Source organism: Lethenteron reissneri, chromosome 37, assembly GCF_015708825.2.
Source record: "Lethenteron reissneri isolate LAM-NWPU_2019-01 chromosome 37, ASM1570882v1, whole genome shotgun sequence".
Lineage (NCBI taxonomy): Eukaryota > Metazoa > Chordata > Hyperoartia > Petromyzontiformes > Petromyzontidae > Lethenteron > Lethenteron reissneri.
This window is the reverse complement of record NC_083815.1, coordinates 8,922,035-8,948,050: the sequence shown is the minus strand read 5'-3', so window position 1 is coordinate 8,948,050 and position 26,016 is coordinate 8,922,035. Positions and strand designations below refer to the sequence as shown.

Sequence of the window (26,016 nt, the reverse complement as noted above, 5' to 3'; positions counted from 1 at the left end):
ACGTAGAAGGGAAAAAATGAAATAAAAAAATAAAACATTGTTATGTTTTATTTTTATTATTTTATTATCGAAAGAACCAAGAAGATGAATCCCTGCAGTCACGAAAGCTTTAAATCGAAATTTTTTTGTATTCGTTTGTGGACCCCGCGTCTGGAATGTGCTGCTTCTTGGGTGCGATTGGAAACTGAGCCGTGTGGTCGACACGCAAACTCCTATTAGGAGGCGTGGGTCCGTGGCGAGCCAATCGTCGAATTCTGAACGCAGTTTGTTTTCCCTGCTGTTGTCGGAGCCGCTCGTCGTCTGCTCAGGACAACGTGAGCGAGTCTCTGCCGGTGACGCCTCTCGGAGCCACAACGCGGAGGAAGGAACAGAGGATTGGGTGGTTTGCCAAAAAAGCGCTGCCTGTATAAAAGACCATATCGATGTTTTACGGTGAAAAAAAAACTCCAGCAGGAGCACAGTTCCCGTGCTCGCGGAGGGACAGCGGCGATCTGCGGAGCCGTTAACAGAGCGATACAATCGTACACCCGACACCATCACCGCTCAGAGACTTGCTCCCCCCCTCCCCACCCCCCCATATAAAGTCATTGTGGATCGTCATGATAAACATACATTGAAATTATTCTTTGGTTCTTTCGGTAAAGTCACGTATAAAGATAAAATAATAAATTAAATAATAGCATACGACGTTTCGATTGCAACACAAGCAATCATCATCAGGTGTAATGAAATAGCGACATAAAATCTAACCAGAAAACTATAGACAGACATATAAGCGGACAGATATCACCAAGATACATAGAGAGAGCAACACACGTACAGAGAGGGGTGATAGTCTCTGTGGGGTGGCCTTAAATAGACAGACTATCACCCCTCTCTGTACCTGTGTTGCTCTCTCTATGTACTGTATCTTGGTGATATCTGTCCGCTTATATGTATGTCTATAGTTTTCTGGTTAGATTTTATGTCGCTATTTCATTATACCTGATGATGATTGCTTGTGTTGCAATCGAAACGTCGTATGCTATTATTTAATTTATTATTTAACTTTATACGTGACTTTACCGAAAGAACCAAAGAATAATTCCTGCAGTCACGAAAGCTCCAAAATTAAGATACATTGAAATTGCCGGGGGTTCATTGTAATTTGTGTATTCATCGCTGCGTCGATTAAATTGCCAATCTAACCGTGGGGTCGAGCAATGATGTGATGACATGCACCGCCTTCATTTGATTGGCTAATATCAGCAAAGATCGGTGATTTAGTCGCAGTCCGCGTTCATTGATACCACAGCGCCCAAGTGCGGCGGGTTCACTGAGTGCATCGTCGGTATACCACGTGGTCTGCTGGTGGTGGCGTGTGACCTTATGCTCAGAATGTTTGTACATGAATACAGACACAACTTCAACCGAGAGGATGGGTACAAACTGAGCAATCATTGGAAGAACGTTATTAACCAGGTAAAGTCTTAACTGATTGTGATGTTTCCATCCTATCTGCCTATGTAAGCTGTTATTTCATGATAATCTCTCACATTAACATAGCCACTTCCATGCCCTCGTCCAGGAGGCCGCTTTCCTTCTATCTTACAGTTACACGCTAATTTTTCACATTAACATCACTAGCCCCAGCCACTACTTTATGACCCTTGGGCTACACCCATTTCAAACCCTTAAAAACAGTCTGCCTCAGCAGCAGACCATGCTTTCCCACCTGATGACGGACGCTTGTGTTGCGCTCGAAACGTCGTGATTTATTTTATTTTATACCTACGTGACGTTACCTAAAGAACCAATGAGTATGCATACAAATTAAGCGTTAATGCCATTGAAGTGTTAATTTAGGCACGATGTGTTACTTTCATTTTTTGGAAAATGTCGGAATTGAGTGCTTAATTTTTTGACCTGTGCCAGATATCCCCCCCCCCCCCTATCACCAGAACGTCTGCTGTCCCAATCAATAATCCTGTACTGACGTTTATGTTTTATATTGCGTCCTTTATTGCGTCTCGCCCAATCTCCGAGGAGTCACAGACGAGCTTGGAAGGCGGCAGTCATCGATATATTAAGATGTTTTAGCCAATTATTGAGTGTTTCTATCACGTGGCAGGAAACCGCAGGGCCCAGTCAAAGCCCGCGGGTGCGAGGGGGCAACACTGTATCCCACACAGAAGCGGACAGGCGATGTTAGTTCGCACTTTGCTCGACCGCATCCTGTTGGCGAGCCCAATTCTTGGCGTCACCTCGACGCACACGGGAAGGGAGTTTGTAACCTCGGTGTGGTCATCCTCCAAACCTGCCTCGACAATGCGGGGTCATAGGCCACGTGCGTCGCCATCGCTGCCCGGCTGTCTGGTTTCGAGAGGTTTTACTCAATCTGAGGTCAAGGACACAAACACGCATCCACTAACAAACTGCGACCACAGAACGAGGACTTTCGCCTCTCGAACGCGCACCGCAGGTGTTCTGAGCTGGCTCTGCGATTGTGAATTTGATTACTCTTTGGTTCTTTGGGTAAAGTCACTTAGAAAGAAAACGTCTCCGTGTGTGTGTCTCTCTCCGAGTTTGCATTCGTATTCTATTATTTATTTTCTTTTCTTTCCACGGGACTTCACCGAAAGAACCACAGAGTAATTCCTGCAGTCACGAAAGCTTCAAATCAAGTTTGTTAGTTTGATGAGAATAAAACGCAGTGTATGCAGTGTACGTTGCTTAAATAACATTTTGCGACGGTAATATTTTTTAAATATTTGCATCTGTCGGTTACCCGTGCCACCGCGCCACGCACGTGGAGTAAGTGCACACGGGTGCACGATGCTTACGATGCCTTCGATACAAAGACGTAAAGTGCTTTCGTGCGGGCTCCTGAATGCCCCCCAAGTGGTGAAAGTAGAAGTACATCGGTAACAACGCGAGGGAGAAGGCGCGGGAGGGGGAGATGACACAAGGGGGGAGGGGGGGAGGTCACGAGCATTCGGAAGTGGGAGGGTGACCTTTCAAAAGTAATCCATCTCTGATTACCGATAACTTGAGATTTTAGAAGAAACGTAACTTATTCTCTCGCGTTCTTGTTGTCGTCGTCTTCATAGTAGCACAGTGTGACGATTTAGACGCTTGCACGTGACCGCTTCCTTCAAACGAGTGATGATTGTAGTAACACAATTTTAAACTAGCACTCTCCCGCATGACATCTGAAGCAGCAGGGGGGGGTCACATTTTAAAATTGTGCGCAGATGTAATGAGACTACGGAAGGTGTATTTCCGGTAGGTCCCAGTTCGTACCGTATTCAGTCTGTAACAAGATTATCGGTACCTAGCCCTGTGCCGGTTCATTACTCTTGGCCGTCAGTTTTGACAATACGATTCGTGTCAGCAGCTCACGGCCATTTGGAGGGCAGCAGCAATCGCAAGATTGCAAAGCACAAATTTGAAAGCCGCACAAAGAGTACACGATGTCACTTTTGAAACCTCGACTGATGTCAGGTTCTAAAAGCCACCGGCCCAATGCTGACACGTGATGTCGCTCTCCGTGCACCGTGGGTATGGAACAGACACTGCATGAAGCGAGCCGTGCCACGCACGCGCCGACATTGAGAACAAGGGCCACGGCAAGTGAGAAACATTCTGAACCCCTCGCGTTAGCGAAACATTCCAAATGCCGTAGGTCTGAAGAACTCTCCAACAATCAAGTTGGCAAAACATTTTCCAGACCCTCACATTTGAAACATTCCTACACCCTCGTGACATTTGAAAGGGTTTGAAATGTCTCCCGTTTTAAAAACTCCAATATTCTCAAATAATAGCCGTTTTACTCTCCCAATCTCTCAATTTTAAACATTTCCAGTTATTCAAGTTGAAAAAAAACCAATCCAAACCTGATAATTGTTTTTTTACCCTTCCATCTGGCAACAAAACTGAAGGGTAAAAACCAATTATCATATTTTGTACTGGCAAATGAGGTTCCAATGGTGCAATCCAAACCTCTCTAGCTTCAAAAACTCCCAAACTGTCACGTTAGAAAGTTTAGAATGTTTTCCCCAAATTCAGAAATTTTATAATTGTCCAAAGTCTCATTTTTGAAAAACTCCCCCAAATGCTTGAGTGCCACCCCACCCCCCTTACCCAACCCCAATCCCCTTACCCCACCCCCCCTTACCGCACCCCCTCCCCCAATCCCATTACCCCACCCCCCTCACCCCCCTTATCCACCAGCGCGGTGTTCTTCATCGCAAGGCCCCGGCGGTGCCACTGGCAGCACCTGGTGACGCGCGGTACCCCCCTCCCACGTGACAACTCAACCCCTCTGTCGTCATCGTCGTTGTGCTGCTGTCAAACCCCGCAATGCTGTCAAATGTTGTGGTGGCACCTCACGCGCAGAACAACTTCACCAATGAAGAACAACTTGATCAGTGAGAGGAACAACTACACCAGTGAAGAACAACTGCACCAGTGAGAGGAACAACTACACCAGTGAAGAACAACTGCACCAGTGAGAGGAACGACTTCACCAGTGAAGAACAACTACACCAGTGAAGAACAACTGCTCCAGTGAGTGGAACAACTACACCAGTGAAGAACAACTACACCAGTGAAGAACAACTACACCAGTGAAGAACAACTTCACCAGTGAAGAACAACTTCACCAGTGAAGAACAACAGCACCAGTGAAGAACAACTTCACCAGTGAAGAACAACTTCACCAGTGAAGAACAACTTCACCAGTGAAGAACAACAGCACCAGTGAAGAACAACTTCACCAGTGAAGAACAACTACACCAGTGAAGAACAACTTCACCAGTGAAGAACAACTACACCAGTGAAGAACAACTACACCAGTGAAGAACAACTACACCAGTGAAGAACAACTTCACCAGTGAAGAACAACTTCACCAGTGAAGAACAACTTCACCAGTGAAGAACAACTACACCAGTGAAGAACAACAGCACCAGTGAAGAACAACTTCACCAGTGAAGAACAACTTCACCAGTGAAGGACAACTTCACCAGTGAAGAACAACTACACCAGTGAAAAACAACTTCACCAGTGAAGAACAACTTCACCAGTGAAGAACAACTACACCAGTGAAGAACAACTTCACCAGTGAAGAACAACTACACCAGTGAAGAACAACTTCACCAGTGAAGAACAACTGCACCAGTGAAGAACAACTGCACCAGTGAAGTGGAACAACTTCACCAGTGAGGAACAACTTCACCAGTGAGGAACAACTTCACCGGTGAAGTGGAACAACTTCACCAGTGAAGAACAACTTCACCAGTGAAGAACAACTTCACCAGTGAAGAACAACTGCACCAGTGAAGAACAACTGCACCAGTGAAGTGGAACAACTTCACCAGTGAGGAACAACTTCACCAGTGAAGAACAACTTCACCAGTGAAGAACAACTACACCAGTGAAGTGGAACAACTTCACCAGTGAGGAACAACTCACCAGTGAAGAACAACTTCACCAGTGAAGAACAACTTCACCAGTGAAGAACAACTACACCAGTGAAGAAAACTTCACCAGTGAAGAACAACTGCACCAGTGAAGAACAACTGCACCAGTGAAGTGGAACAACTTCACCAGTGAGGAACAACTTCACCAGTGAAGAACAACTTCACCAGTGAAGTGGAACAACTTCACCAGTGAAGAACAACTTCACCAGTGAAGAACAACTTCACCAGTGAAGAACAACTACACCAGTGGAACAACTTCACCAGTGAAGAACAACTTCACCAGTGAAGAACAACTTCACCAGTGAAGAACAACTGCACCAGTGAAGAACAACTGCACCAGTGAAGAACAACTGCACCAGTGAAGTGGAACAACTTCACCAGTGAAGAACAACTGCACCAGTGAAGAACAACTTCACCAGTGAAGAACAACTTCACCAGTGAAGAACAACTTCACCAGTGAAGAACAACTGCACCAGTGAAGAACAACTTCACCAGTGAAGAACAACTTCACAGTGAAGAACAACTTCACCAGTGAAGAACACTGCAACCCCCAGTGAGGAAACAACTTCACCAGTGAAGAACAACTTCACCAGTGAAGAACAACTGCACCAGTGAAGAACAACTTCACCAGTGAAGAACAACTTCACCAGTGAAGACAGCTGCACCAGTGAAGAACAACTCACCAGTGAAGAACAACTTCACCAGTGAAGAACAACTTCACCAGTGAAGAACAACTGCACCAGTGAAGAACAACTTCACCAGTGAAGAACAACTTCACCAGTGAAGAACAACTGCACCAGTGAAGAACAACTTCACCAGTGAAGAACAACTGCACCAGTGAAGAACAACTTCACCAGTGAAGAACAACTACACCAGTGAAGAACAACTTCACCAGTGAAGAACAACTGCACCAGTGAAGAAACAACTGCACCAGTGAAGAACAACTTCACCAGTGAAGAACAACTTCACCAGTGAAGAACAACTACACCAGTGAAGAACAACTGCACCAGTGAAGAACAACTTCACCAGTGAAGAACAACTTCACCAGTGAAGAACAACTGCACCAGTGAGGAACAACTTCACCAGTGAAGAACAACTTCACCAGTGAAGAACAACTGCACCAGTGAGGAACAACTTCACCAGTGAAGAACAACTACACCAGTGAAGAACAACTTCACCAGTGAAGAACAACTTCACCAGTGAAGAACAACTTCACCAGTGAAGAACAACTTCACCAGTGAAGAACAACTGCACCAGTGAGGAACAACTTCACCAGTGAGGAACAACTTCACCAGTGAAGAACAACTTCACCAGTGAAGAACAACTGCACCAGTGAGGAACAACTTCACTAGTGAAGAACAACTTCACCAGTGAAGAACAACTACACCAGTGAAGAACAACTACACCAGTGAAGAACAACTGCACCAGTGAGGAACAACTTCACCAGTGAAGAACAACTGCACCAGTGAAGAACAACTGCACCAGTGAAGAACAACTGCACCAGTGAAGAACAACTGCACCAGTGAAGTGGAACAACTTCACCAGTGAAGAACAACTGCACCAGTGAAGAACAACTTCACCAGTGAAGAACAACTGCACCAGTGAAGAACAACTTCACCAGTGAAGAACAACTTCACCAGTGAAGAACAGCTGCACCAGTGAAGAACAACTTCACCAGTGAAGAACAACTTCACCAGTGAAGAACAACTTCACCAGTGAAGAACAACTGCACCAGTGAAGAACAACTGCACCAGTGAAGAACAACTTCACCAGTGAAGAACAACTTCACCAGTGAAGAACAACTGCACCAGTGAAGAACAACTTCACCAGTGAAGAACAACTGCACCAGTGAAGAACAACTTCACCAGTGAAGAACAACTACACCAGTGAAGAACAACTTCACCAGTGAAGAACAACTGCACCAGTGAAGAACAACTGCACCAGTGAAGAACAACTGCGCCAGTGAAGAACAACTGCACCAGTGAAGAACAACTTCACCAGTGAAGAACAACTGCACCAGTGAAGAACAACTTCACCAGTGAAGAACAACTACACCAGTGAAGAACAACTGCACCAGTGAGGAACAACTTCACCAGTGAAGAACAACTGCACCAGTGAGGAACAACTTCACCAGTGAGGAACAACTTCACCAGTGAAGAACAACTTCACCAGTGAAGAACAACTGCACCAGTGAGGAACAACTTCACTAGTGAAGAACAACTTCACCAGTGAAGAACAACTACACCAGTGAAGAACAACTACACCAGTGAGGAACAACTTCACCAGTGAAGAACAACTGCACCAGTGAGGAACAACTTCACCAGTGAAGAACAACTTCACCAGTGAAGAACAACTTCACCAGTGAAGAACAACTTCACCAGTGAAGAACAACTTCACCAGTGAAGAACAACTGCACCAGTGAAGAACAACTGCACCAGTGAAGAACAACTACACCAGTGAAGAACAACTTCACCAGTGAAGAACAACTGCACCAGTGAAGAACAACTTCACCAGTGAAGAACAATTGCACCAGTGAGTGGAACAACTTCACCAGTGAGGAACAACTTCACCAGTGAAGAACAACTTCATCAGTGAAGAACAACTACACCAGTGAAGAACAACTACACCAGTGAAGAACAACTACACCAGTGAAGAACAACTACACCAGTGAAGAACAACTTCACCAGTGAAGAACAACTGCACCAGTGAAGAACAACTACACCAGTGAGAGGAACAACTTCACCAGTGAAGAACAACTGCACCAGTGAGGAACAACTTCACCAGTGAGGAACAACTTCACCAGTGAGGAACAACCGCACGGGTGCAAGGGGCTTTCTGGTTCAGTTTAACGCGTGGGGTTTTGCGAACAATATTATCCATAATTGAGGTGGTGGGTTTTTTGTTTTTTTTTGGGGGGGGAGGGGGGGGGCGAGGGTGTGTGGGGGGTTTTAGATCGCGAACCTTCCGCTTGGCTCACAGCCTGGGCAGAAAGTGCGTGGCGGTCATGCGCGCGGTGACTCGCCCGCCGTTCCTCGCGCGGCCACGCTTGCCGAGCGCCACGAACGTGCCCGCGTGCGCGCTCGACTCGTACGCGTTGTAGTTGTTTGGCAGCAGCGTCTCGCCGAACTTGCACTCGTCGGCAAAGTACGGCTGAGAGAGAGAGGAGAAGGGGGGGGGGGTGGTTGCGTGTGGGGGAGAGAGAAGAAGGGGGGGGGGGGCGATGTTAGGTGCTGGCGGTGGTGGTGGTGACGGTGGCGGTGGTGACGATGGTGGTGGCGGTGGTGGTGACGGTGGCGGTGGTGGTGGCGGTGGTGGTGGTGACGGTGGTGGTGGTGGCGGTGGTGACGGTGGTGGTGGTGACGATGGTGGTGGCGGTGGTGGCGGTGGTGGTGACGGTGGTGACGGTGGTGGTGACGGTGGTGACGGTGGTGGTGGTGACGATGGTGGTGGCGGTGGTGGTGGTGGTGACGGTGGTGACGGTGGTGACGGTGGTGGTGGTGACGATGGTGGTGGCGGTGGTGGTGACGGTGGTGGTGACGGTGGTGACGGTGGTGGTGGTGACAATGGTGGTGGTGACAATGGTGGTGGTGGTGGTGGCGGCGGTGGTGGCGGTGGTGGTGGCGACGGCGGTGGTGGTTGTGGTGGTGGTGGCCGTCCTTGTGGCAGCACAGCAAGTAGGTAGGTAGGGTCATGGGTGGAGTTTGGGTGGGGGGGGGGGGCGGCACGGGGGGGGGGCAATGCCTCCCCCTCCCTAAACTGGGCACATTTATTAATTTATTTTCAATAGTTTACAATTAATATAAAAAAATTGTACATACAAATATTACATTTTGACTTAAAGCTTTCGTGATTGCAGGAATTCATATTCTTTGGGTATTTCGGTAAAGTCACGTGGATAAAATAAACAAAAAAACTACGACGTTTCGATCGCAATACAAGCACAGGTGGCAAGCGTAAGGGGTCCACGTACCCCCGGCTGAGAACCACTGGTTCAGATGGAGTGCTCTTGCCAATAACATCTCGTTAGCCGAACAGAATTGTTTTAAACAAGCTTGACTCGCTGCTGAGACTCAGAAAGTTGAGACCGTTCCATGGTTTGCTGGCTCAAAGTAATACTGCTGGATAATATTGCTTCTGGACAGGCAAGAGGCCAGTTGACTTCACATATTTGTAGTTATATGTCGAGACACCTAACAATGCTGATTGTGAAATGTAACGCAGGTGACAAGCGTAAAGTGGTTCACCGAGCAGATGTCACTGATACGGTGTTGTGTTCTATTTCCCGTAGAAATTTGTCTCAAATCATCGGCTCAAAGAGGCTCAATCTTGATTTGAAGCTTTCGTGACTGCAGGAATCCATACTCTTTGGTTCTTTCGGTAAAGTCACGTAGGTATAAAATAAACCTTTTAAAACAGTCTACCTCAGCAGCAGACCAAGCTTTCCCACCTGATGACGGACGTTTGTGTTGCGCCCGAAACGTCGTGATTTATTTTATTTTATTCCTACGTGACTTTATCGAAGAGGCTCCCTGTTCATCTCCATCCGTGGCCCAGAGCCAGTGACAGGCATTCTGTTCTCCAATCACGGGGGGCAATAGATCCGCAAGACAACTGTTGCCATTTCTACATCGACAAAATGTTGATTATCGTATCCACTGGAGGGTGATTCTATTCTTGCTTATAGCAAAACGTGTTCAGCAGCTACATGCCGATGTCAAGGTCTGCTGGACACGAGAGGGCACCAGGGGAGAGTTCGTGTCGGAGTGCAAACCACACACGGTCCGTAGTTTGCGTTCCTTCAAGGCCACCGTGGCACGACTGTGGTTTGCCTCTGATTTAGAGTGATGAGTTGATACAAAATATCAACCAGAATTAGAAAACTCAACCTTCCGGTCGTGAGGCTGACCTGTTACGTTGCCTGCGTGGGTTGTTTTGACGTTACCCCCTCGTATGTGTGGGCGGTTCTCCAGGCACTCGGCTTCTATCCCACGTGTTGCAATGCTCGGCGATGGATGTTGTGCTCAGTGAGAATGAGCATCCTCGGTGGCATGATGTGAATGGCTTCGCTGCAGTGCAAGGCTTAAATGCTGCGTAATACATTACGACACATTAATGGATTAGAATAGCGCTTGTGGTTGTCCTATGATGCACTGGTTCTGACCAAAGGAATGTGGAATGTCCACCTCTGGTTTAGCTGCCAGGGAAGATGAGCCTCTTCTCCGTGGTCTCTGTGTGTTGTTTGACTTGCATCCCACTGGGATTTTTGCACACAGCGTTGGTGTACGGTGTTTTTTTCTGCAATATTTTGCTGTCTTTTCTTGGATTTTCTATTTGCACTTAGTCACATATTCACTTTAAGATGTTTTTTGTTCATGTTTTTGTTTTTTGTTTGTTGCGGTTGCACCCGATTCAAGAGCCGAATGGCTCACAGGGCTATACCTAATAAATGAACTTGAACTAAACCTCGACCAACATCCGTAAATTTCCACCAAACTCAAAAATGGAACTGCCTTCTTTCTCACACTGATTCTAGATTTGATACAGTAAATCGAGCTGTGACGTCCACCTGATGACGGAGACTTGTGTTGCCTCCGAAACGTCGTGATTTATAATTTTATTTCTATTATAATTTCTATTATTTTTATTATTTATAAATAGCAAACGTGACGAATAGAAACGTCACTATTCACCCCACCCACCGCAGACATTCTACGGAATTGTAATTTTTGAGGGTCACGACATTCAAGTTCAAGTTCATTTATTAGGTATAGCCCTGTGAGACATTCGGCTCTTGAATCGGGTGCAACCGCAACAAACAAAAAACAAAAACATGAACAAAAAAACATCTTAAAGTGAATATGTGACTGAGCGCAAACAGAAAATCCAAGAAAAGACAGCAAAATATTGCAGATTCAATATGTCATTATATGGGTCTCTATGTGAATATATTTGACTCTATATCAGTCTACGCTTCTCTATGCGAGTCAACGGTGACCGGGCTGAGCTCATAAACTCGCCAAACTTGAGACGCCGGTTTAATGTACGTATGTTGAACTTCTTTCGCACCGTACGTAGCCAACCGTGATAATCAGAGGTGCGGGGAAAGACAACAATGGGCAGCTGCCTGGCTTTAAAACCTGGGGGGGGAGGCGGTCTCAGTGGTGGAGCCAAATCAGCGCTCTGAACTTTGAACCAACCGGGCAGCTCTGACAATCGATTTTAATCGATTCGATCGCCGCGTCGTCCGATGCCGACTGATGAAGGGGGCGATGGAGCCACGCACACACTCACCGTCGCGTAGAGCCACACACACACTCACCGTCACGTAGAGCCACACACACACTCACCGTCACGTAGAGTCACACACACACTCACCGTCACGTAGAGCCACGCACACACTCACCGTCACGTAGAGCCACGCACACACTCACCGTCACGTAGAGCCACGCACACACTCACCGTCACGTAGAGCCACACACACACTCACCGTCGCGTAGAGCCACACACACACTCACCGTCGCGTAGAGCCACACACACACTCACCGTCACGTAGAGCCACACACACACTCACCGTCACGTAGAGCCACACACACACACACCGTCACGTAGAGCCACACACACACTCACCGTCACGTAGAGCCACACACACACTCACCGTCACGTAGAGCCACACACACACTCACTATCGCGCAGAGCCACACACACACTCACCGTCACGTAGAGCCACGCTCACACTCACTCTCGCGCAGAGCCACACACACACTCACTGTCACGTAGAGCCACACACACACTCACCGTCACGTAGAGCCACACACACACTCACCGTCACGTAGAGCCACACACACACTCACCGTCACGTAGAGCCACACACACACTCACTATCGCGCAGAGCCACACACACACTCACCGTCACGTAGAGCCACACACACACTCACCGTCACGTAGAGCCACACACACACTCACCGTCACGTAGAGCCACACACACACTCACCGTTGCGTAGAGCCACACACACACTCACCGTTGCGTAGAGCCACACTCACACTCACCGTCGCGTAGAGCCACACACACACTCACCGTCACGTAGAGCCACGCACACACTCACCGTCACGTAGAGCCACACACACACTCACCGTCACGTAGAGCCACACACACACTCACCGTCACGTAGAGCCACACACACACTCACCGTCACGTAGAGCCACACACACACTCACCGTCACGTAGAGCCACACACACACTCACCGTCACGTAGAGCCACACACACACTCACTATCGCGCAGAGCCACACACACACTCACCGTCACGTAGAGCCACGCTCACACTCACTCTCGCGCAGAGCCACACACACACTCACTGTCACGTAGAGCCACACACACACTCACCGTCACGTAGAGCCACACACACACTCACCGTCACGTAGAGCCACACACACACTCACCGTCACGTAGAGCCACACACACACTCACTATCGCGCAGAGCCACACACACACTCACCGTCACGTAGAGCCACACACACACTCACCGTCACGTAGAGCCACACACACACTCACCGTCACGTAGAGCCACACACACACTCACCGTCGCGTAGAGCCACACACACACTCACCGTTGCGTAGAGCCACACACACTCACCGTGCGTAGAGCCACACACACTCACCGTCGCGTAGAGCCACACACACACTCACCGTCACGTAGAGCCACGAACACACTCACCGTCACGTAGAGCCACACACACACTCACCGTCACGTAGAGCCACACACACACTCACCGTCACGTAGAGCCACACACACACTCACCGTCACGTAGAGCCACACACACACTCACCGTCACGTAGAGCCACACACACACTCACCGTCACGTAGAGCCACACACACACTCACCGTCACGTAGAGCCACACACACACTCACCGTCACGTAGAGCCACACACACACTCACCGTCACGTAGAGCCACACACACACACTCACCGTCACGTAGAGCCACACACACACTCACCGTCACGCAGAGCCACACACACACTCACCGTCACGTAGAGCCACACACACACTCACCGTCACATAGAGGCACACACACACTCACCGTCACGTAGAGCCACACACACACTCACCGTCACGTAGAGCCACACACACACTCACCGTCACGTAGAGCCACACACACACTCACCGTCACGTAGAGCCACACACACACTCACCGTCACGTAGAGCCACACACACACTCACCGTCACGCAGAGCCACACACACACTCACCGTCACGTAGAGCCACACACACACTCACCGTCACGTAGAGCCACACACACACTCACCGTCACGTAGAGCCACACACACACTCACCGTTGCGTAGAGCCACACACACACTCACCGTTGCGTAGAGCCACACTCACACTCACCGTCGCGTAGAGCCACACACACACTCACCGTCACGTAGAGCCACGCACACACTCACCGTCACGTAGAGCCACACACACACTCACCGTCACGTAGAGCCACACACACACTCACCGTCACGTAGAGCCACACACACACTCACCGTCAGTAGAGCCACACACACACTCACCGTCACGTAGAGCCACACACACACTCACCGTCACGTAGAGCCACACACACACTCACCGTCACGTAGAGCCACACACACACTCACCGTCACGTAGAGCCCACACACACTCACCGTCACGTAGAGCCACACACACACTCACCGTCACGTAGAGCCACACACACACTCCCGTCACGTAGAGCCACACACACACACTCACCGTCACGTAGAGCCACACACACACTCACCGTCACGCAGAGCCACACACACACTCACCGTCACGTAGAGCCACACACACACTCACCGTCACATAGAGGCACACACACACTCACCGTCACGTAGAGCCACACACACACTCACCGTCACGTAGAGCCACACACACACTCACCGTCACGTAGAGCCACACACACACTCACCGTCACGTAGAGCCACACACACACTCACCGTCACGTAGAGCCACACACACACTCACCGTCACGTAGAGCCACACACACACTCACCGTCACGTAGAGCCACACACACACTCACCGTCACGTAGAGCCACACACACACTCACCGTCACGTAGAGCCACACACACACTCACCGTCACGTAGAGCCACACCACACTCCACGTCACGTAGAGCCACGCACACACTCACCGTCACATAGAGCCACGCACACACTCACCGTCACATAGAGCCACACACACACTCACCGTCACGTAGAGCCACGCACACACTCACCGTCACATAGAGCCACGCACACACTCACCGTCACATAGAGCCACACACACACTCACCGCCACATAGAGCCACGCACACACTCACCGTCACATAGAGCCACGCACACACTCACCGTCACATAGAGCCACACACACACTCACCGTCACATAGAGCCACACACACACTCACCGTCACGTAGAGCCACGCACACACTCACCGTCACATAGAGCCACGCACACACTCACCGTCACATAGAGCCACACACATACTCACCGTCACGTAGAGCCACACACACACTCACCGTCACGTAGAGCCACACACACACTCACCGTCACGCAGAGCCACACACACACTCACCGTCGCGTAGAGCCACACACACACTCACCGTCACGTAGAGCCACACACACACTCACCGTCACGTAGAGCCACACACACACTCACCGTCACGTAGAGCCACACACACACTCACCTTCACGTAGAGCCACACACACACTCACCGTCACGTAGAGCCACACACTCACTCACCGTCACGCAGAGCCACACACACACTCACCTTCACGTAGAGCCACACACACACTCACCCTCGTGTAGAGCTATGCTCACACTCACCGTTGCGTACAGATTCCCTCTGCTGCTCATGGCGAGGAAGAGGCCGCTTTTGATGCCGAAAATGCTGACGACCCCTCGCTGCACGGTGGAGATCTCCAGGAGACCTAACGGAGCAGATCGAACGCTATCATCGTCACGTTTGGTAGCCGCGCTATTCTCATAGCGCAAGGCGATTGCGAATGCGGGCGCTATGCTTTTACAGACGGGTATCATCCGCAGTAGTCTTGCGGTAGGGGCCGATGTTGCTGTATGTGTGACTTCAAATTAAATAATTATTGAGCAGTTTGGCAAACGTTGTCCGTCACACTCTTAGGTTTTTTCGGTGAAGTCACGTAGGTAAAAATAAATAATAAAAATAAAATAATAGAAATAATAATAGAAATACAATTATAAATCACGACGTTTCGGAGGCAACACAAGTCTCCGTCATCAGGTGGGACCGTCACAGCTAGATTTACTGTGTCAAGTGAGGCAAAATTCCAAGAGACAAGCTCTTAAATACAAGTTAAGGGGGGAGGAGGGGGGAGGGGCTTATCTGAATGTGGTAGCCAATGAATGGAACGTGTTGAGGGGGGTGGGCGGGGCTCAAAGAGAACAATAGGTGCACATGTTGTTTTACCTGGTGTTGGTTGACAATCCAAATACAAAAAGGAGAGTACTGTTAAACGCTGGGGATGTCCGTCACCCCGGCCACACGTTGCCCACTCACGTTTGAATAACGTCACAGGGTCATTGAACGACCACGCTGAAGCACACTGCGTGTATTTGCGGTCAATACGCCTGCGATGTTAACCAGCGCTGCCAATTGTCTTGAACCGTGAACATTGACAACAAGTGGCTCTGCCGTGTCACCCTCCCAAACACAAACGCAGAGAAGGAGCGCCCCTTAGCGTCGACAGAGCCGTGTCATCGGTGTCATGCACCTGTTAGGAGTAGTCACATCTGAACTCATCTGAACTCAACATATGATCAGGATGTAACTGAGTTCTATGTGGATGGGAGACTGGGATTGCACGATACCAGAGTACGGTAAAGTCGTCGCTTAACGCGTGTTCACACAAACGCTTCCGCTATAACGCGGTTCTGCCATTAGAGAACACTTGTCGAATAATGCGGAGCACGCGCCGTGATCACGTGGGGCACGAGCCGTGATCACGTGGGACACGCGCCGTGATCACGTGGGACACGCGCCGTGATCACGTGGGGCAGGCGCCGTCATCACGTGGGACACGAGCCGTGATCACGTGGGACACGCGCCGTGATGACGTGGGACACGCGCCGTGATGACGTGGGACACGCGCCGTGATCACGTGGGACACTCGCCGTGATCACGTGGGACACGCGCCGTGATCACGTGCGACACTCGCCGTGATCACGTGGGACACTCGCCGTGATCACGTGGGACACTCGCCGTGATCACGTGGGACACGCGCGGTGATCACGTGGGACACTCGCCGTGATCACGTGGGACACGCGCCGTGATCACGTGGGACACTCGCCGTGATCACGTGGGACACGCGCCGTGATCACGTGGGACAGGCGCCGTGATCACGTGGGACAGGCGCCGTGATCACGTGGGACACTCGCCGTGATCACGTGGGACACGCGCCGTGATCACGTGGGACACTCGCCGTGATCACGTGGGACACTCGCCGTGATCACGTGGGACACGCGCCGTGATCACGTGGGACACGCGCCGTGATCACGTGGGACACGTACCGTCACAACGGAGTTTCCGAGCGGTCGACGACGAACGACTTTGTCGAGGTGACGCGGCTGAGCGCTGTGATCGAGTACGTGGGACGACATCGTGACGCGGCGGCGTACCCTGAGTCTGTGTCGCTGTGTGCGCGCAGTACATCGTATCTCGCCAAACCTCATCGCTACATTTTTTATGGGGAAATTGTTTTCGCTGAATGCGTTGTTACCGCTTAACGCGGCACTTTGAAGGCAGCGAGGACTCACTGTGTTCTTGAATATTTCTGTGCGGAGAGTCACACAACCCCTGTGTGTGTGTGTAGGGGGGGGGGGTCCCCAGGTTCTTTAATTTCCTCCAATCGGCAAAACACGAATTCATGAAATTGGGCGAAACATGGGGAAATTGTTTTCGCTGAATGCGTTTTTGGCGCTTAACGCGGCACTTTGAAAGCAACGAGGACTCACTGTGTTCTTGAATATTTCTGTGCGGAGAGTCACATAACCCCTGTGTGTGTGTGTAGGGGGGGGGGGGGTCCCCAGGTTCTCTAATTTCCTCCAATCGGCAAAACACGAATTCATGAAATTGGGCGAAACATCCCAATTCCCGCGAGACCAATTTTGAAAAAGAGTCTTTCGACTTGCTGAGATGTTTCCACGGATGAAGAGCGGAGCTCACCACGTGGTCAAAGGGGGCATTGGGGGCGGCTTTGGGTTTATTGCGCGTCGCAACGCGAGATTTGAACAATCCGAGACCTGCTTGAGGTGACAGCCACGAGAGGCTAAACATAAACGGACAAAAAATGGGGGTTGTGCTTCATCGGCAATAAACTAAAACAACATTTAGGATCTGCCGGACTTTTACCGGCTTCTGGGCCGATGATTTCCAGAAGAATTAATTTGAGCAGAACTCTGCTCGTGCTTTGACTTTCTGACTCTCGTCAGCATAGTCTGGCCTCTTCTTGAAAAAGCCAAAAAAAACCTTGCTGGAGACCATTGTCGCAGCAGTCCCAAAAGGCCGATGGGACCTCAACGTTGATTTATTTGACGGTAAATATGACCTTGTCTGGGTTTATTGTTTTGCATATAATGCCCATAATCCACCGGGGTGGCATGCAACCATTTTTGTGAGAAGCTAAAAGCTCGGTCCGTCTCGTGCTCTCTGTAAATCAGGCAGAGATCATGGTGCGATATTTAAAGCATCGGAGTGGGAGGGGGTAAGCAAGGAGGGAGAGGAGAGAGAGACACGGAGAGGGTGAGAGGATGGGACAGGGAGGCGTGGAAGTGAACCGAGGGTCGCCCACTTAGTCACCATAGCGATGCTGTGTTTGGCAAAAAAAACAAGGGAGTTGAGAGCGCTAATTGCTCTAATCCACAAGGAGTGAGGCATTTAAAACCGTTGACATATCCGATTATGGCTCGTGTCCGATGCCAGCCACACGTCTTGTGTCAAATTGGGAATTTTATGAGCATTCATGCACCTTGCTTTTTAAATCCTTTATATTAAGTTCGCATGCTTGCTTACTTGCTTGCGTGCTTGCTTGCTTAGGACCGTGCAAATCTTTCGGTCGTTTTTTAACCCACTTCCCGTGATCCAATCGAGCTGACATTTTCCACACAGACTCGTTGTGCCAGACAATTAATGTTCGTGAAAAAAAATTCCCAAAATGTTACACTTTTTAGGCAAAAAAAAATTATTTTACATATATTCAAATAGAACTCATTCTTGGCTTTGGCTGAACGTCACAGTATAAGAGCCCAGAGCGTAACCCCTCCACAGGCCGTGGCGGAGTAGCGCAGTTGGTAGTGCCCTCGCTTCCCATGCCAAAGGTCGCGGGATCGATCCCCGCGTCCTCCACAGGCGAATATATTTTAAAATCCTTTATATTAAGTTCGCTGCCACGCATATAAAGGATTTATAGTGAAAAACGTTGTTTTTACGGGTTATACTTTTTTGTGTCTTTGTGTATATATAGATGCCCGCTAGCAGAACTTACCCCACAGTCTGTTAGAGGCTATACGGGGGATCTTTGTCTTGGCAAGCACATGCCGGTCTTTATATATTGGGGATCGGTAGAGTAGTTGTTACTGCCCTACAAACCCGGCAACCCAAGTTCGATTCGCTTTCACGACCAACATCTGAACCGGTGCTCGGTGTCCCCTAGGTCGACTCAGCCTCAAATGAGTGCCTGGTGTGGTGGTGTGTAAACATCGCCACTCGGGAGACAAAGGCGGCCAGGGCTTGGTGTTGGCCACCCACCCCCACGTGTGCGTGTGGCTGCCTTCATAGGTGCTCACTAACAGCACTTGCCCCAATAGACTATCCGGGGGATCTTTGTCTTTGTGTGTGCGAGTGATATCGTCCGTACGTGCACGTCTATATAAGTGTAGGTGTGACATGTGCCAGTGTGGGCTGCTCTGTGTACATCCGCGGTTACCAACGGCCACAGGCATCCCGTACACAGCACGGCGCAGCGGCCACCAAAAATACACCGAGGCCAGCCGAGCGCACATTCATCATCGCCGCCGCCACCGCCGCCAGCCTCTGGCAAGTTCACGCGCGTGGAGGCACTCGCTGGTGGACGCCTCGTGCCGTTCAACTGCGGCGAGTGAGCCATGCCCAGAGAGAGAGAGAGCGACCGGGAGCGGTGCTAACAACCTTCAAGTGGTCGGAGGGGGAGCGGGCGGGGGGGCTCTCAGCCATCGAAATTGATAGTTCAAAAATGTTATTACGTTATCTCGCATCGGTGTGGCGGCTTTTCTTTAAGGTTTAACAGTTTGGCGGATGCCAAAATTACTCAATTGGGATTATTATGCGCAGCGGTAAATCATCGCCCCACCCCACCCCACCACCCCCGACTGGCAGAACCAATGCCCCAGATCACTCGTTGCGAACGAGACTCGGCCGGGCCTGTTGAGTCTTCACCAATGTCAAACTAAATCAGCGGAACCCCATAACCGTGAAACAGAAATTGTGCCCCTGGCGCATCTGCTTCAGCTCGGTGAATCGGCGCCATTGCTGAATCTCGGCAGTCGTTGCAGGTGGCTGGATTAAATGCAACATTTTTATTAAAAAAATTTAAAACTATTTTTTTTGTCCATTGTGCGGTGGCGCACAATGGACCGGAGCAGGATTGCTGCTGCCTGCTTCGACATTCGCTTAAAGTTTGTGTCGCGTCAACTTTCGTGCCACCCACCCCGCCGTCCGAGTGGTGGGGTGGGGGCGGGGGGTTGCACGACAGTTGTCTACTGGACATGTGTGATGAAGAGCTTCACAGCTCATCAGATTCCTCCAACGTAACCAACCGCCCCGCCCCACGCCCCCTCGCGGTGCGGTGTGACCGCCGCTCGCACACTCACTGTAGGGGCTCTCGCTGTGCACGCCGCCGACGTGCCCGTCGGGCAGCACCTGCAGGTGGTAGCCGATGCCCACGTTGCAGTAGAGGCGGCGGACCCGCTTGATCCCCGCCAGGTAGCCGTGCGGGCCCCGCCGCTCCAGCCGCTCCAGGGCCCGCTCCGAGCCGCCCGCCGAGAAGCCTCGCCCGTCACCCGAGAGTCCCAGAGCAGCAGAAGATGACGACGACGACGAGAAGGATGAGTTGGAAGATGCCGGGGGATACCTGGAGTTGTATCGAGAGCCCACGAGCCAGAATTGGCGGGGCACGGTGGCGTGGCTGGAGGAGGTCGCGAGCGGGTGGCACTGCGTCAAATTTGGCGGCGCCCACGTAACGAGGCACGCTGCTACTGCCAAGTGGAGAACCGGCTGAGCTCCACCCATCGTGTGCCAACCACGCGGCACGCGGATTGTTGGCCTGCAGGAGGGAAGATTGGTTGATGGGATCCACCTAAAAATATCAGCAGACTGAAGCCGGCCTCCTCTCTCTCTCTCCACTCTCTTTCTCTCTGTCTGTCTCCCTAAGTCTCTCTCTCTCTCTCTGCCACCACCACCGCCACCAGCACCACTGACACTGCCGGACTTATTATAGCAACAATAACAATGCCTCAAAACTCCAGAATGTGGTCCGGTCTCAGATGCCTGGACACTCCAAAGGACCGAGGGCGCACGTCGGCAGTGAACGGACGAGATTGCAAGAGAGAGAGAGAAAAAAGAATTGCCTTGCGTTGACGTCGTACGGATTGGAGTTGAAACGGTGGCTTTCCGCCAAGACATTGGTGGTGACACGATACCGTGGATGCAAACTGCCATCAGTCAGCCCGCCCTATTTATAAGGAATCCGTCTCGCTCTTGAATGACGTGGGTTAAATGCCATTTCTGCTAAATTTACGGAGTGGCTCTTGGTTCTGGAAGAGAAAAAAAGGTTATTCTTGCGGTGCGCTGGAACGAGTTTGTTGTTGTTGTTCACCCCCTTAGGTGTCTCCCCCCTCGTGCGTCATCTCGAGGCACGCTGCATTTCGCGGGCCACCCGCTGCTAACTTGTGGCCCCAACAAAGCAGCGTGCTGTCAAAAAAAAGAAAACCCGACGAGGTTTAATCAGGTATGAGATCAACAATGCAGGGCACTTGTTTCCGCCCCCGCCCCTTCTTTCATATGCCCGGAGAAAAATCCGTGAAATGTCACAGAGTCGCCTCCGCAGACGTTCGATTGCCGTTGCAGTGCGCGGGTGTGCGCTGAGTCGCGGGAACGATTGCGTCTCAAGGCGAAATCTCTCCATGTGGCTGTTTGCTGCTGCCTGCTGCTGCTTGCTGCTGATGCTGCTGCTGCCTGCTGCTGCTGCTACTGCTGCCTGCTGCTGATGCTGCCTGCTGCTGCTTGCTGCCTGCTGCTGCCTGCTGCTGCTGCTGCCTGCTGCTGCTGCCTGCTGCTGCTGCCTGCTGCTTGCTGCTGATGCTGCTACTGCTTGCTGCCTGCTGCTGCTTGCTGCTTGCTGCTGCTGCCTGCTGCTGCTTTCTGCTGCTGCCTGCTGCTGCTGCTGCCTGCTACTGCTGCTGCCTGCTGCTGCTGCCTGCTGCTGCTACTGCTGCTGCTGCCTCTTAGCTCGTCGCGGGCGCTCCGTTTTCGTCAGGCGCTTTGCGCCGCGTGGCCGGGGTTGTGTCAGGGCAGCAACTCGGCTGTCGGAGGGATGAAGAGCGGCCCGCGATTGAAATTAATTCGCGCGATATTGGTGGGTGGGACGGCGTGGGGAGTGATGCGACGTACATTTTAAACCACCCGTCGGTGTTGAATATCAAATGCGTGCCCACGTTTGCTGCGCTCCGAACGCATACCATCCGCAATCAAATCGCGTTAATTTATGCGGCTGGGTGGTGATGTCGTCGTACATAAACTGCAGTTGGAGAGACGTGAGTCAATTTCCTGTTTGAGGGCCACCGGCTCAGCCCATTATCCCTCCAAAATCAATAAAACGAGTACCACTTGGAGAAAGGCTGCAGTGGCTGTTCTCCGGACAGACTGGGCCCCACCTAGGAAATGTGTAATTTCACCGCCCCAATGTTGGTTTGAGCAGGGAGAGGCGTGCATTTCGTTCCGTTTGTAATTTATGTCGCCAATGGTTCATACGTCCGCCGCTGATTTATTTAAAGCTTTTATTTCTGCCGTCCAGTTTGCATAAAATATCTTCACTGCAGTCACTGTCAGGAGCCGTGGTGAGTGAATTTCACCTTGCCTGACTCCTCCGCTGATTTGTATTTTGCTACTTCATGGAATTTCAGTGGCGCTGTTCCATCACCATGAAATGTTGTGATACTTTCAGGGTGCCGTATTTTAAAATCAAGACCTTGGTTTGTGAGAGCTCGGATGACCGCATCAGAATTCCATGGAATCAAATGCCTTTTTTCACAAGCCACGGAATAATTATGGCATTTGCTATGAAATTGTGTTTATTAGAATGACTCTTAGTATGTATTTAGTCACTTGTAGAACAACGATTTGTTTAAAAATATATAGCAGCCCGCTCTTCATGGCTGGTTGGCCTTGAAATTCAGCGTCTCGTATTAGCATCGTCATCGCATACCTTTCACACTTTGGTGAATGCAGCCCTGCTATGTAGAGGCCCGGAGCTCGCCACTGACGTCGGTTCAGGCGGGCGGCCCTAGCCGATCAGGTGGAGACCTCTCCTCCCCTGGGATCTATGAAATCGCCACCGTTTCCTCGCGCGCCTCCCACCGCCGAACTTGGGACGAGGCCAGACGCAGAGGTCATCACGGACTGCCGCAACGGACCCCAGAGCTGTCCACGCGAATTGATGGACGACGGACGGATTATAACAAGCGGCGTTATTGAATTAACGGCGGCGATTGAGGAACCTGACAAAGAAGGCCGTGATGTGGGGTTAAAGATGAATATAAGCAAAATAAAAGGACAATTCTTCCAGGGACACGGCTGGAAAATGAAAAGCGGCATGCCAATGTGCCTTTAAAAAATATGTTTTTCAGTCGGTGCATATTACCCGCCATGGCATGGATTGGAAACATTGACTCCGACAAAAAACGTGGAATTAATTATTTAAAGTATGCGAAGCAGCATGGAGAAATGCATGCTGGGAATAGCAATGAGAAAAAGGAACCATGTGGATCATAGAACAAATGGAAATTAGACATCATATTGACATAAATAAAAGTGGGTTTGGGGAGGACATATACGCTGGAATGGATGATAGCAGATGGATGAGACTGGTCACATAATGGTAGCTCGAGGAGGAAACCCACCCCTTGAGAGAACGACCACCGTGGAGATGGAACTATGAAATCAGCTCTTGCACGGGAGTGACACGGATTGTGGCATCGCAGGAGCATGACAGGCAGCAATCTTGGGGAGGCCTTCATTTAACGGTGGACAGAAAATGGCCAATAATGATGATGACAAATAATGTAATGTATTGGGTAATATCCATGGTTTGAATGAGCCATTACAGCAGTACTTTATAATGACCGACTCCTTTGAATGATGGCGTCACATCGCCGCTCCACAGCAGACGCTGCTGGGTGGTGCGTTTGTGTAATCGCCAACATCGCGCAAAGCTGCCTCTTCAAGATGCCTCTGACGCATATTTACGTGAGCTTCACAAATAGAACCACGTGAAACACAGCCCTGCGTGCCCTGTGGTTATGACGATTGCGAATGAAACTGAATTTTACCTCGATACCAATCAAAACAAGCCAAGTTGTCTCCGTGCTTTAGCCAAGCGAATGCCGATCGCACTCATCGGCATTTGATGATCTTGAACCGGTGGTGCAAATTCAGCATTGCCATGACGGGGACTCGTCTGTCTGTACCCTAGTCACTGTGGATGAGCCACAAAGCGATAAACTAATGTTTTATCTATCACGGAGAGATGATGGGCTGAGTCGACCGCGGAATTGATCGTGTAAGCACTGAAAACTGCAATGCCAATTCGGACGCTGCTGCAGGACAACTTGCCTCAATGTAAATGTTGTAAAGTACATTTCGACGCTCGATTTTCAACCGCCACTACAGTGTTTCGCGATGATATAACCTGCGAACAGAGATACCTATTAGACTTTGATGCATTTTCAGATTGAATTTGCTCACGCACCATACACACACACGCGCAAAGACAAAGATATCCACCCCCACCTCCCCGATATAGCTTCTACAAAACAGTTGGGGCAAGTGCTGTGAGCACAAACACCGACACACACACGCACGAATTCGCCGTCCTTCCCCCAACATACCGCACATCAATCCAGGAACGCTTTAAACCAGATACCTGCAAAGTTAAAACAAACTGCGCTATGCCGAACCTCTTAAGAGTTTTGAGTAACATTTCCTGTCGCTGGGCCAGAGGAACTTTGCCGACTCAATGTGTGCGAGTTGCAGGAGGGCCAGGTGGGACAGGTTTAGACATCTTCAAAGTGAGGAATCGCCTGTGCACACTGCGCGTGAATGCGTTGGGTTGCACGAGCGTTCGTGAAAGGCCCTACGCGGAAGATCCCTGGATTTGATCTTCCACTGAAGCTCACGGTCCACTCTAAACAGCATCCACTGCCACAAACCACACGGCAGTAGATGCGGAGACCTGCCGCGAAAATGGAGAATGTGAAACTCTCCACAGTGTGCGACTGTAGGTCATCAAGAACAGAGCGCGCAATGCGATGGCCGATCCACACATACGAAGGGAGACATCACAGCGACGAAACACTCCGCTGATGGTCCTGGCACGGTTATCTGGCTTGACCAGCTGCATTGTGAAATCCTACTTGTGGCTCTCTGCATCTACATCAACAGCCATGCGAAAGAAGAAGAATAATCTATTTGGTTCTTTCTTCTTTTCACGTATAAAGATAAAATAATAAATTCCTGCAGTCACGAAAGCTCCAAATTAAGTAAGAAGAAGAAGCGTTTATTGCAGGCCGCAGCACCACATAGCAGCGGCCTCGATGCTGCATCATCGGGATTTGTGCACCGTGCACGCGCACAGTGATCGCCCCGTGACCCGATCAACTCAGAATGCTCCGGATCTCAAAAGCGAAGTGCAATTGAGCCTAGATGGTGCTTGGGTGAGGATAACCACCAATGCATAAGGCATGTTATATAGGCTGTTGTGTATCAAAATATAATGTTGTACCGTACTATGGTCCCACATCTATGCTCCCCCAGCCTTACCAACCCGCACTGACCAACGTGGTGAAGTATGGTCAAGTAACCCCCCCCCCCATGACTTGCACGGCGAGGGAAGGCCCACATCCCGCAGTGGATTGACAAAAGGTCCTCTGTACATCAGGGACTTTAAATGTAAAAAAAACTAAAATCTCAAAGCAGTAATACCCAGATTTACGTCTCGCACGTTTACGTCGTTTCGCAAATACGTCGTCGCTTTGTGATTAACACCACTACGTGATTTGCATCGCCTCAACCCCACACTGACGTCGCTGACCGCATCACGTCTCCTCTCTCGTTATCCTGTCGCCTCTCAGCCTTCGCCTCCACCACCCACTACTACCCTGTACGTCGCTTTGATTGACCTCGTTTCGATATTCGTCCTCGCACCTTGCAGGAACGCATCCCCGACCTAAAGCGGGGTATTGCTGTATATCGGTC

At 50.4% G+C, this 26,016-nt stretch overlaps 1 protein-coding gene across 1 annotated transcript; it reads right to left on the bottom strand.

Annotated features, from left to right (window-relative positions):
* Nucleotides 1-8,377: 8,377 nt before the first annotated feature.
* Nucleotides 8,378-20,775, bottom strand: LOC133351317 (fibroblast growth factor 4A-like). Its single transcript, XM_061566416.1, has 3 exons — nt 20,358-20,775; nt 15,303-15,406; nt 8,378-8,610 (listed from the first exon to the last, which is right to left on the bottom strand). Exons 1-3 carry the CDS (start codon nt 20,773-20,775, stop codon nt 8,434-8,436), a joined length of 699 nt encoding a protein of 232 aa, XP_061422400.1. The 3' UTR covers nt 8,378-8,433.
* Between the last annotated feature and the right edge of the window lie 5,241 nt (nt 20,776-26,016).

Bases quoted from the DNA above. Each gene is read 5' to 3' on its own strand.
- LOC133351317 (XM_061566416.1), bottom strand. From the start codon at position 20,775: ATGGGTGGAGCTCAGCCGGTTCTCCACTTGGCAGTAGCAGCGTGCCTC. The intron at 15,407-20,357 runs GTGAGTGTGCGA...CTGCTCCGTTAG, and splicing joins GCACAGCGAGAGCCCCTACA to GTCTCCTGGAGATCTCCACC. The intron at 8,611-15,302 runs GTGAGTGTGAGC...TCTCTCTCTCAG, and splicing joins GAGGGAATCTGTACGCAACG to CCGTACTTTGCCGACGAGTG.